This window comes from Pelodiscus sinensis, chromosome 31 (assembly GCF_052426305.1).
Source record: "Pelodiscus sinensis isolate ZL-2025 chromosome 31, ASM5242630v1, whole genome shotgun sequence".
NCBI classification, from domain to species: domain Eukaryota; kingdom Metazoa; phylum Chordata; order Testudines; family Trionychidae; genus Pelodiscus; species Pelodiscus sinensis.
The window spans coordinates 12504616-12515332 of NC_143082.1; the positions used below are offsets into that span (position 1 = coordinate 12504616).

At 62.5% G+C, this 10717-nt stretch overlaps 1 protein-coding gene and 1 non-coding gene across 7 annotated transcripts in view; one reads left to right on the plus strand and one right to left on the minus strand.

Moving 5' to 3' along the window:
- Positions 1-9544, minus strand: part of SMARCC2 (SWI/SNF related BAF chromatin remodeling complex subunit C2) — a 24929-nt gene extending 15385 nt beyond the window's left edge. For 3 of the 6 annotated variants that reach the window (XM_075901906.2, XM_075901904.2, XM_075901902.2), the window contains exons 1-7: positions 9367-9543; positions 3895-4014; positions 3403-3488; positions 2663-2744; positions 2477-2569; positions 2228-2297; positions 1364-1433 (exon numbers count right to left, since the gene is read on the minus strand). In XM_075901906.2, coding sequence (XP_075758021.2) covers positions 1364-1433; positions 2228-2297; positions 2477-2569; positions 2663-2744; positions 3403-3488; positions 3895-4014; positions 9367-9477 — 632 coding nt within the window. In that variant the 5' untranslated portion in view covers positions 9478-9543. Of the gene's footprint in view, positions 1-1363; positions 1434-2227; positions 2298-2476; positions 2570-2662; positions 2745-3402; positions 3489-3894; positions 4015-9366 lie in introns of all 6 variants that reach the window. The other 3 variants (XM_075901903.2, XM_075901905.2, XM_075901907.2) reach the window with 3 other exon arrangements.
- A 1091-nt stretch (positions 9545-10635) lies between these two features.
- TRNAS-CGA (transfer RNA serine (anticodon CGA)) lies at positions 10636-10717 on the plus strand. Its single transcript has one exon. It is a non-coding gene; the product is annotated as a tRNA-Ser (tRNA).

A 10717-nucleotide genomic window follows, 5' to 3' on the forward strand; every position in this document is an offset into this window, starting at 1 on the left:
ATTAGGAAAAACTATTTCCCTAGCAGAGTGGTGAAGCGCTGGGATGGGTTCCCTAGGGAGGGGGTGGAGTCTCCATCCCTACAGGTGTTTAAGTCCCGGCTTGACAAAGCCCTGGCTGGGTTGATTTAGTTGGGATTGGTCCTGCCTTGGGCAGGGGGCTGGACTGGATGACTCCTGAGATCTCTTCCAGCTCTTTGATTCTATGAACTCACAGATGTTTTAAACCAAGTACCTCACGGAAGCTCTCAGGGTTAAGGTTGCATTGGGCTGAATGTGCGTCTCCTATCTTTGAGCACGTATCACTCTTGGATGTGAAGTTCGAAATATGAAGTGAGACTCTGTTTGTAATTTTACATGTGCTAACGCGAGATATGACTGGTGTCCTGGAAGCTTAATGACTTGATGATCAACTCAACGACTTGCAAGCAGCCTTGTTTGTCCTGTAAAACTAGAAGGTGGCTGGTGCTAGAAAGACACGTGACCAGACCACCGGGTACTGAGATCCAGTCTGAATCCAGAGTCTCTTCATGGGAATGGAGGTTCCAAACAAATGATTCCCACGATGGGGAAGAGTCTATTTAAGCAATGGGAAGCTATCAGCTGCTGGCCGGCAGCTGGCTTCTGGAGCGGCCTCGCCCACTCAAAGGGGGAAAAACGAACGTTGAAGAGGGCTGGAGACCCAAGTCAGAGTAAAAGAGTTTGTCTCTGACTTGAAGGTTATGCCTGAAATAAGAACAGCTCTTTAGGGAAAGAATCTGCAGGCAGTAGGCTAATAAAACTAGCCGTGTGTTTTCTTTTCATTTTAATTTAGTAACCTACTTTGATCTGTCTATTTCCACTTGCAACCTCTGAAATCCCACTGTTTGTACTTAATAAAATTCACTTTTGTTTACTAACAGGCTGTGTAAATAACTGTTCCCTTGGAGGAGTATCTCTCCCTTTCATGGATAAAGGAGCTTACCGGATAAGCGTTCCCTGTCAAACTTTTACACAGAGATGGATTCAGTTGGGGGTTTGATCCCTTTTGGAGGCTGGTTTCCCGGGCGCTGAGCCCTAGACCCGTGTCGTCCCAGAGCTGAAGTGGTTCAGTGTCTGCATTGCTCTACAAGGGGGTTGGTAACCCTAACTCTGTGCCTTGTCTCGGGGAGACCAGAGCTGGTTCAGTGGGACAGGGCGGTGGAGAGCCCCAGAGAGCAGGTAGGAGAGCATCAGTGGCATGATCAGCACGCTGGGGAACAATCCCAAGGGGACTTCTGTCATCACAAACGTGCAAACCCAGTTCTCGGTCCTGGGGCTGCAGCCAGGCCGACGGGGGTCTCTTGCACACACACCCAGGGCCCATCCCCCGTAGTCTCCGACTCACCTGTCTGGGAAGTAGCCCCAGTGCAGGAGGACTTGCTTGTCTCTCTTCATGACAGGCCGAACCCACTCCTCTGTGAGAGACGGGAGTGAGAGCCGGAGTGAGAGCCGGAGGCTGCCCTGGGCGTCACATCGGCACTGCCTGGATTGCTACCAAGGCCCGTGGAATCAGCCTAAGACTTCAGCCTTCTCTTTCCCCTAGAGACTCACCTGCCTGCCAGCCCTCAGGGGTGTGGGCTGCAGACCCAGCAGCCACCTTCCTGCCAGGTGCTCTCCAAGACTGGGAGTGAAAAGCATCCAGCGGAAAGCGCCGGGGGATTCAGGGAGGCTGAATGGACCCGCCCAGCCCTCTACACCTTGGCTCTTCAGTGACCAGCCCAGGCCTGAAGTCTCCTCCGGGAGATGGTGTCGCTAGCAGCACAGCCCCCCCGCCACCCGCCCACGAGGGCACTGGCTTCAGCGCCAGCTCTCTGGGGAGAGAGCTGCATTAAAGTCAGCTGCTCCCGCTCAGCGTCTCAGCCCAGCTGCTCTCCCCTGGCTGGCTTTGCTGTTCATCTCCCGCCCTTTGCCGGCAGGTCTCTGGGTCATTTCCCCACCAAGAGCAAACCCCTCAGGGCCCCGTTCCCTGCATGCAGCCTGGGTCCAACACTGCTCTTTGTGCCCCAGGCAGGCAGCTGCCCCCGGCAGACCGAGACCTTCTGCCCCAGTTCTCACTGCTGGCTTGAGATGGAGGCAGGCCCCAGAGACGCCGTGGGAGTCTGTCCGTTCACTGCAACGGGGGCTGGATCAGCCCCGACTCCTGCTCTGGCCAGGCCAGGCCTGGGCATGGAGGCCAGGAGCTGGAGGAGTGCAGGAGCTGTTGCCTCACCCTCCTCCAGGTTGCCGGGGACGGGGAAGACGACGTGGGAAGCGTTGTTTCTGTCCTCAGTGACCGTGCCCTGAGGGGAGATCAAAGGAGCACGTCAGAGGCACAGAGCCAATGGCGGACGCTGGGCCAGGCTCGGCTCTTCCTGCAGCCTGGAGACGGAGATGCCCATTCCCAGGGTAGATGAGGGACGAGCGCCTGCGACATGCCAGCCTCCCCCTCGCCCGGACTAGCTCTGTGGGCCCCACCTACCTGGTGCCGCTTGATGATGTCCTTCAGCTTGCCCAGTAGCTTGGGTTCGAGCTCCTGATGCAGGAAGATGTTAGGCCGGGCCAGGCAGTTGTTCTGGGGGAGGAAGAGGGGAGTCGAGCAGTGAGTGCGGGGGGACAAGGGACGAGTTGAAGGGAGACAAAGGAAGGGGGTGACCAGGCTGATTACCTGCACCAAGGATTTCTCGATGGTCATGAACATCTCCACGTTGCGATCCATCCGCGAAGGGTTCTGGAAATCGAAACGCCGCCTTATTGGAAGAAAAGAGCAACTCTCATGAAAGCTACAGCTCACGCCCCCCAGCCCAGCCGCCCCTCCCTGCACCTGGGCGGGGGGGTGGATGGGAACGGACCCCTCCCTGGATCCCACACCTAAGCCCAAGCCACGTGGCAGGGCCACGAGAGGGCTCCGCGCCGGGTGGGGAATCCTTTGAGCTTTGCATTCATGGCACCTGCTTACCATGGCAACGGGCTCTTGGAAGCAGGCCTGGACTGGGTATTTCCCCTCCTAGCCGGTGCATGTGGGTCTCACTGCAGCCACCCCATTGCTAGGGGGCCTGGCCAGCCAAACTGCTTCCTCCAGGGAGACTGAGTCCTTCAGTCAGTCACCAGGGGGCACAACGAATCCCCTCCCCAAACCCATGCCTCCTCAGGATCAGAGCTGGGGGCCCAGAGTAGCACCCCCCTACAGACACCCCTCAGGCTGGTTTGACCCCAAAGTTTACAAGAACAAAGCTTGGCCCCTCGCAGCCCTTGATGGTCCATAATGCAGACTCGGCTCTCCTGACCATGGGAGCCAGGGCACTGCTGTCCCACCACGTCCATCTGCTTGCGCGTAGGGAGACGGGGGGCTGTCCACCCGCCCCACGTGAGGCGTGAGACGAGTGGGTGGGGAAGAGGGCCGCTCACCATCCTTGGTCGCTCTTGAATTTATAGGCTGCGGCGAGGATGTGGCACAAGGACCCTCCCGCCTTGAAGTCCAAGAAGCACTTGATCTGCAACAAAGGGGCAGGGGAGGGCAGGAGAGAGACTGAGCCACAGAGAAGAGGAAGGCGAGACACAGCCGGTGAGCACGAGCCGTCTCTTTTGGAGCCATGGGGGGGCACTTCCGAGGTACACGCCTGCTCCTGGCAATCCAGCACCCACCCCACCTCCCGCTGGGTCACAGGAAAGGCAGCACCTCCCTGGTACCCGCGCTGGGGGGCGCGTGCTCATGGCGGCGAGGATTTCACCTGCCAAAATCCCACCATCAACCTGTAGCGGGGTGACGGCGGCTGGCACAGAGCAGGCTGTCTCTCGCCCAGGCTGCCCTCCCCCGGGTGCGTGAACGGGCGGGCTGCTCCGTGAAGGGACACCCCTCCCCCTCTGCCCCGTCTGACTCGGCCTGGCTGCAGCACTCACCGGCAGCTTGGTGAGCGGCGCGTTGCTGACATGTTTGCCGAAAACCTCCTCCTGGAACTGCAGCAGCTGCACCACCAGGCTGGAGAGGGACTTGTTGGTGGGAGGCTCTGCCTGGATGTACTGCGGGAAGAGGCGGAGAGGGGTTGTTTCAATAATGCAATGGGACCCAGGAGTCCGGACCCCCCGTCTCCCGGCTGGCCTGGACACGCAGGAGGCAGGCCTGTGGCAGAGGACGTGCTGCGAGCCAGGCATCAGCCCTCAGGTTCTCTGGCTCCTCGGGTTACCGGATGGTTTAAAAAAAATACTGGACACACTTGATCTCAGATCGGGGGGCCAGGGCTGGCTGGGGGAGATCAGGGAGGGGGGCGGGAACCGGCCAGCGGGAAGCAGGGCTGGTTGGGAGGGGGTTGGGGGGAGCGGGGCTGGCCGGGAGGGGGTTGGGGGAAGCGGGGTTGGCTGGAGGAGATGGGGGGGAACCGGCCAGCGGGAAGCAGGGCTGGCCGGGAGGAGGTTGGGGGGAGCGGGGTTGGCTGGAGGAGATGGGGGGGGAACTGGCCAGCGGGAAGCAGGGCTGGCCAGGAGGGGGTTGGGGGAAGCGGGGTTGGCTGGAGGAGATGGGGGGGGAACCGGCCAGCGGGAAGCAGGGCTGGCCGGGATGGGGTTGGGGGGAGCGGGGCTGGCTGGGAGGGGGTTGGGGGAAGCGGGGTTGGCTGGTGGAGATGGGGGGGGGAACCGGCCGATGGGAAGCAGGGCTGGCCGGGATGGGGTTGGGGGGAGCGGGGCTGGCTGGGAGGGGGTTGGGGGAAGCAGGGTTGGCTGGTGGAGATGGGGGGAGGAACCGGCCGATGGGAAGCAGGGCTGGCCGGGAGGGGGTTGGGGGGAGCGGGGCTGGCTGGGAGGGGGTTGGGGGAAGCGGGGTTGGCTGGTGGAGATGGGGGGAGGAACCGGCCGATGGGAAGCAGGGCTGGCCGGGAGGGGGTTGGGGGGAGCGGGGCTGGCTGGGAGGGGGTTGGGGGAAGCAGGGTTGGCTGGTGGAGATGGGGGGAGGAACCGGCCGATGGGAAGCAGGGCTGGCCGGAAGGGGGTTGGGGGGGAACGGGGCTGGCCAGCAGAGGAGCGGGGGGAGAGAATCGGCCAGCAGGGAGCAGGGCTGGCCCGGACGCACGCAGATCCCGGGGTGCTGCCTGTCCCACGCACAGTCCCGGCGGGGAGCACGGGCGAGTTCAGCCCCGGGGATTGCATCCCGCCCTGCCCCCGACCCCCTCCTCTCCACTGCGCAGTTGCGTACTGCCCAGCTGGTTGCAGTGTGAGCACGTCTACCAGCCAGGCAGTACGCAACTACATACCGATACTCATGATAATAATAAAACTTACTTAGAAAATACCGGACATTTATACGTCTGGTATTTTCTCAATTTGTTTCCCAGACAGAAAGCTCAAATACCCGACTGTCTGGTTCAAAACCGGACACCTGGCAAACCTACTGGCTCCTTTCTTGCCGCTGTCAGCCTGGATTGGAGTTTGATTTGCCATTCCATTTGCCTGCAGACCTGAGCCCAGACCAGGCCCTGCCACGCCGAGGACTGGCAGATCGATATCCTGATACCTGCTGCTCAGAATAACGCCCATGCCAAAGAAAACTGAAGCCCTGAGAAGGAAAGTGACTTGCCCACGGTCCCATAGCAGCTCAGGAACAGAGCCCAGCTCTCCCAAGTCACAGCCTGATGCCCTGTTCCCTAGAGCATCTGGCCTGACCTTTCTGCAATGGGAACAAGGCACACGAGACTGTCTCAGAAACCAGACGAGACCTTTCGTGGCCAGTTATGGGACGTTTTCTCCCAGCCCATGGCAATCCAAGGCTGACTATTCTTGAGGCAGGAAGGTTTGTGGCCCCTTCTGTCCTACTAATAGAGCTGTGGATGTGCTCAACAGCCAGAGGAATAGGGAAAGGAAACTTGGTCTCCGGGAGGTCTGGTGGCCAGAGTTCCCTGTGAGGTTGTGCGGCCGCTCGTGAGATTCAAATGCCGCCCAGCTGATTAGCAGCGTCCCCACAGCTAGGTTTTGTGTTTCTACTGGTGGTGCACATTCACACATGCCTCGAGCGCACATAAAGTTATTCCGCACGTGGATGGAAAAAAATCCACACATGGATGGGAAAGATTAGAGGGAAGAGAGGTTGTGACATGGGGTTTGCCAGGCTAGTTACACCTTGTATTTCCTTCCATCGCTTTCAAACATGTTGCTTTTGTTTCCCTGGGTGACCCCCTTCCCCGCTTGCTCTTGTCCACATGATGGAGGGAGGAGAGATGCTCAAGCTTCTTGAACCCATTTGTCACATCATATCCATCTACCCCATCTCCATTCTTTCCACTCCCAGCCTTGCTCTCTTGGGGGCCCGTATAACACCTGGTTTTACAGGTACCAGACGCTCTGGGTTTTGCGGGGTGGCCAGCAGCTTAGGCATTCAGCAGCTACATGCCTTTGAGGACCTGAGCCTGAATTCCTATATTGGTCTGGTCCATCTAGTCTTGCATCCCTTTGAATTGGGGGGCTAAGCGCAAGGCGCTCCAACCCTAGAAAGAAGAGGCCTATGAAATCTCAGGGCCCCTCTGGCAGAGCCCCAGCTGAAGCTAGATGGCCCAGCAGGTGGGGAGAGGCTGAGGGGATCGCTGGCTGGGATGTTCTGTCCCCAAGGGTGCCTTTTGTCAGACTGAGTGCAGCTCTTTTTAAACAGAGGCAGCATTGGGGGCCTGGCCCTGGGGTCTGTCTGGGAACCAAGACTCCCAGGAAATAAACAAGCAGATCATATCGGCCATTCCATACAAAGGCCTTTCCCTGAGGACCATGAATTGCAAGGGGCAGGAATTTGGCTGACCACGGTCCCGCCTCTGCCCCAAGGAATGGCTTCTTCGTCTTTCCCTGGGCCGCTTTCTCCTTCCACCCTTTGTCTTGCCTGTGATGACTGAGAGAAGGACGGTCTCTCGCCATGTGTCTGTCCAGCACCCAGCCCAAGGGTGCCCTGATGGCGTTTGGTTCCCCCCCTCCAGCATCACTGGAATAATCCAGAGCAATAAACTGCGCTTGTTTCAAACTCTGAGGCAACCCAAAGCAAATGCCCCATGTAGCTATCTGTAGGTGACAGAACAAGGGGCAATGGTCTCAGGTTGCCGTGGGGGAGGTGGAGGTTGGTTATTAGGAAAAGCTAATTCCCTAGTAGGGTGGGAAGCGCTGGGATGGGTTGCCTAGGGAGGTGACGGCATCTCTATCCTTCGAAGTTTTAAGCCCCGGCTTGCCAAAAGCCCTGGCTAGGGCAATGTAGTTGCGGTTGGTCCTGCTTTGAGGACGACCGCCTGAGGTCTCATCCAACTCTAGGATTCTGCTGGAGGTGACGCGTATTTCACCCAATTGGTATGGGTGTGGGCACAGAGATGATAGTCAGCAGGCAGCCTGGCACATGGGGGCAGAGCCTTTAGCTGAAGATAGTTAGGGGGAGGGGAGCGAAGGACGTAGGAACGGCTGCACTGGGGCAGACCAATGGCCTCTCCAGCCCAGCCGCCTGTCTTTCACAGTGGCGGTCGCCAGGGCTTCAGAGGGAATGAACAGAAGAGGGCAATTAGCTAGCGAGCCATCCCCTGTCCGCCAGTCCCAGCTTCCGGCAGTGGTTCAACCCTGCGAGGGTGTGAAAAGGCCAATTCCCAGTGAGCAGGGATGGCCAGGTCAGCCTGTCACTCCAGAGCCAGGAGCTGTCTGGTGACTCAGCTTCTCGCTGCCTGTGGAAGGTCAAAGGCAACAGCCTGGGAACCACAGACCCATGCTGCTTGCATGACAGCACAAGGGGGAGGCGAGGGGGTTGGAAGAGCCAGGTGGGGCCCGCAGGACCCTGCCCACACGCCCTATGCTGAGACAGCGCAGCAGGTGGCTGGATGATCGTAACCCTAAAGCTACCCGTGCAAAGAAAAGACTCCTCGCAGCCCAGATCTGGTGACGGTTTCACGGGAGTGAGGGATCCCAAGCCCTAGTATAGGGGCTTGGCTCGGTCACTTTTCCCCGCACACAGGCTGGCCTTTGTCTCGGCACAGGCAGGCAAAAGGACTTGGGTGAAAGATGGACAAGGATCCGAGGGGAGACCGACGTTATCAGCTGCGGGGCTGGGCCCCCCCGAGAGGGGATAGGAAATGGAGCAGTTCCTAGTGGGAGCCTGGCTCGCATCTCCGCACACCAGGAAGGGACACGGCTCCCAGCCACAGTGGGTGAGATGGGGGACCCCAGAGAGTGTTAAGGGGGCACCTTCCCCAGGACAGATGTGGTTAGGTGGGGAACAACCCCCCTCCCCCTTCCTGTACAAATCAGATCAGCCCCATGCACTGTAAGGCCGCTGCGGAGCTGGGGGGAGTAGAGGGGGAATTCAATGAGGTGCTGAGACAGGGGTAGGTGATTGGAAGGGAATTAAGGCGCTGGAAGGCGGAACAGGAGGGTCGCTGGGGGTGAACGAGGGGTTCAGGCAAGGAGGGGAAAGAGGCTGTAATGGAGGAGCAGGGAAGGGACTGCATAGGGGAACGGGGGCCCTGAGGAGATGGGAAGGGGCTGAGGGAATTCAGTGGAGGCGGGGGTTGTGAGCTGCCAGTGAGGCTGGGGATCAGCAGGGAGGATGGGGCACGGGGGATGTGGGTCAGTATGGAGCACAGGTGCCAGTGGGGCACAGAGGATGGGGGTCAATGGAGAGGGCAGGCACCAGTGGGGCATAGAGAACTGAAGTCAGTGGTTAGGACAGGCACCAGTGGAACATGAGGGGGGAGTGTCAGTGGGGAGGACAGACACTGGTGGGGCACGGGGGAGGGGGTCAGGGGGAGGACAGACACTGGTGGGGCACGGGGGAGGGGGTCAGGGGGGAGGACAGACACTGGTGGGGCACGGGGGAGGGGGGGGGAGGACAGGGGGGGGGGGGAGGACAGACACTGGTGGGGCACGGGGGAGGGGGTCAGGGGGAGGACAGACACTGGTGGGGCACGGGGGAGGGGGTCAGGGGGAGGACAGACACTGGTGGGGCACGGGGGAGGGGGTCAGGGGGAGGACAGACACTGGTGGGGCACGGGGGAGGGGGTCAGGGGGGGAGACAGACAGACAGACTGGTGGGGCACGGGGGAGGGGGTCAGGGGGAGGACAGACACTGGTGGGGCACGGGGGAGGGGGTCGGTGGGGAGGACAGGCACGGGGGGGGGGGGGACAGACACTGGGGGGGGCAGACACTGGGGGAAACGGGGGTCGGTGGGGAGGACAGGCGCACGGAGGGGCACGGGGGGGGCACGGGGGCGGGTGAGATGTGGGTGACCCAGGGGGCTCGAGGCGGGCTGACGCCTGTCAGTGGGGTGCGGCGATTGGGGGGGCAGAGGGGGCGGGGGGAGGGGCCCGAGGAGCGGGGGCCCGTGGGGGGCGAGGCGCAGGGCGGGGGGGGGGGGCCGGCCGGGCCGGTACCTTCTTGTAGTTCTTGCCCAGCCAGAGCCGCGCGCTGTCGAACTGCCCCACCGTGTCCGCGGCCTCGTAGTACTTGACGTTGGGGCCGCCGTCCTTCTTCCGCACCGCCATCTTCCCGCCGCGCAGCGCCCCCTGCCGGCCGCCCGCCGCCCCGCGCCGCCATCTTCCCGCCGCGCAGCGCCCCCTGCCGGCCGCCCGCCGCCCCGCGCCGCCATCTTCCCGCCGCGCAGCGCCCCCTGCCGGCCGCCCGCCGCCCCGCGCCGCCATCTTCCCGCCGCGCAGCGCCCCCTGCCGGCCGCCCGCCGCCCCGCGCCGCCATCTTCCCGCCGCGCGGCGCCCCCCGCCGCCCGCCGCCCCGCGCCGCCATCTTCCCGCCGCGCGGCGCCCCCTGCCGGCCGCCCCGCGCCGCCATCTTCCCGCCGCGCGGCGCCCCCTGCCGGCCGCCCGCCGCCCCGCGCCGCCATCTTCCCGCCGCGCAGCGCCCCCTGCCGGCCGCCCGCCGCCATCTTCCCGCCGCGCGGCGCCCCCTGCCGGCCGGCCGCCGCCATCTTCCCGTCGCGCAGCGCCGGGGCGATGGGGGGGCGGGTTGTGGGGCTATGGGGGGATCTCTGGGGTGGGGGGGTGCATGGGGGGAGGCGGTGGGGGGGGCTATGAAAATTGCTCCCGGGCTGAGAGGAAGTCCGGGGGGGGAGGGGCTGTGGGGATCGCTGGGGTTGGGGGGGGGGGTTCCGTGGGGCGGGGGCTGGAGGTTTCGAGGGGAGAAGAGGGGGCTGGGGGTCCCGTGGGGAGGGGCTGGGGTGCCATGGCGGAGGGGGCGGCTGTGGGGCTATATGGGTATCGCTGGGACTGGGGGGTCCCGGGGGGGGGGAGGGGGCAGAGGAAGCTGTGGGGATGCCGGGGGGGAGGGGGCTGTGGGGCACAGGGGGCTATGGGGATGGCAGAATGGGGGGACAGAGGAGGCTATAGAGGTTCGGGGAGGGGGCTGTGGGGTGGGGGCTGTGGGTCATAGGGAGATGGGGGGGTCTCAGGATGGGAGCAGAGGGGAGCTCTGGGGATAGGCGGGGAGAGGCCGTGGGGCGCACTGGGAAAGCCGTGGCCAGGAGGGGCGGGCCCGGCCCTGTGGTGGAGGGGAGCAGGGGGTCACGATGGGGTTGGGGGGCACTCGGGGGTCTGCAGCACGCGTGGGGGGAGGAAGATTCTGTTGCTCCCCCCCCCGCCCCTCTCCTATGTGGATCTTCTAGCCGGAGCTCGGCGAAGCCCTGGCCGGGTGTCACGGTGGCCGAGTGGTTAAGGCGTTGGACTCGAAATCCAATGGGGTTTCCCCGCACAGGTTCGAATCCTGTTCGTGACG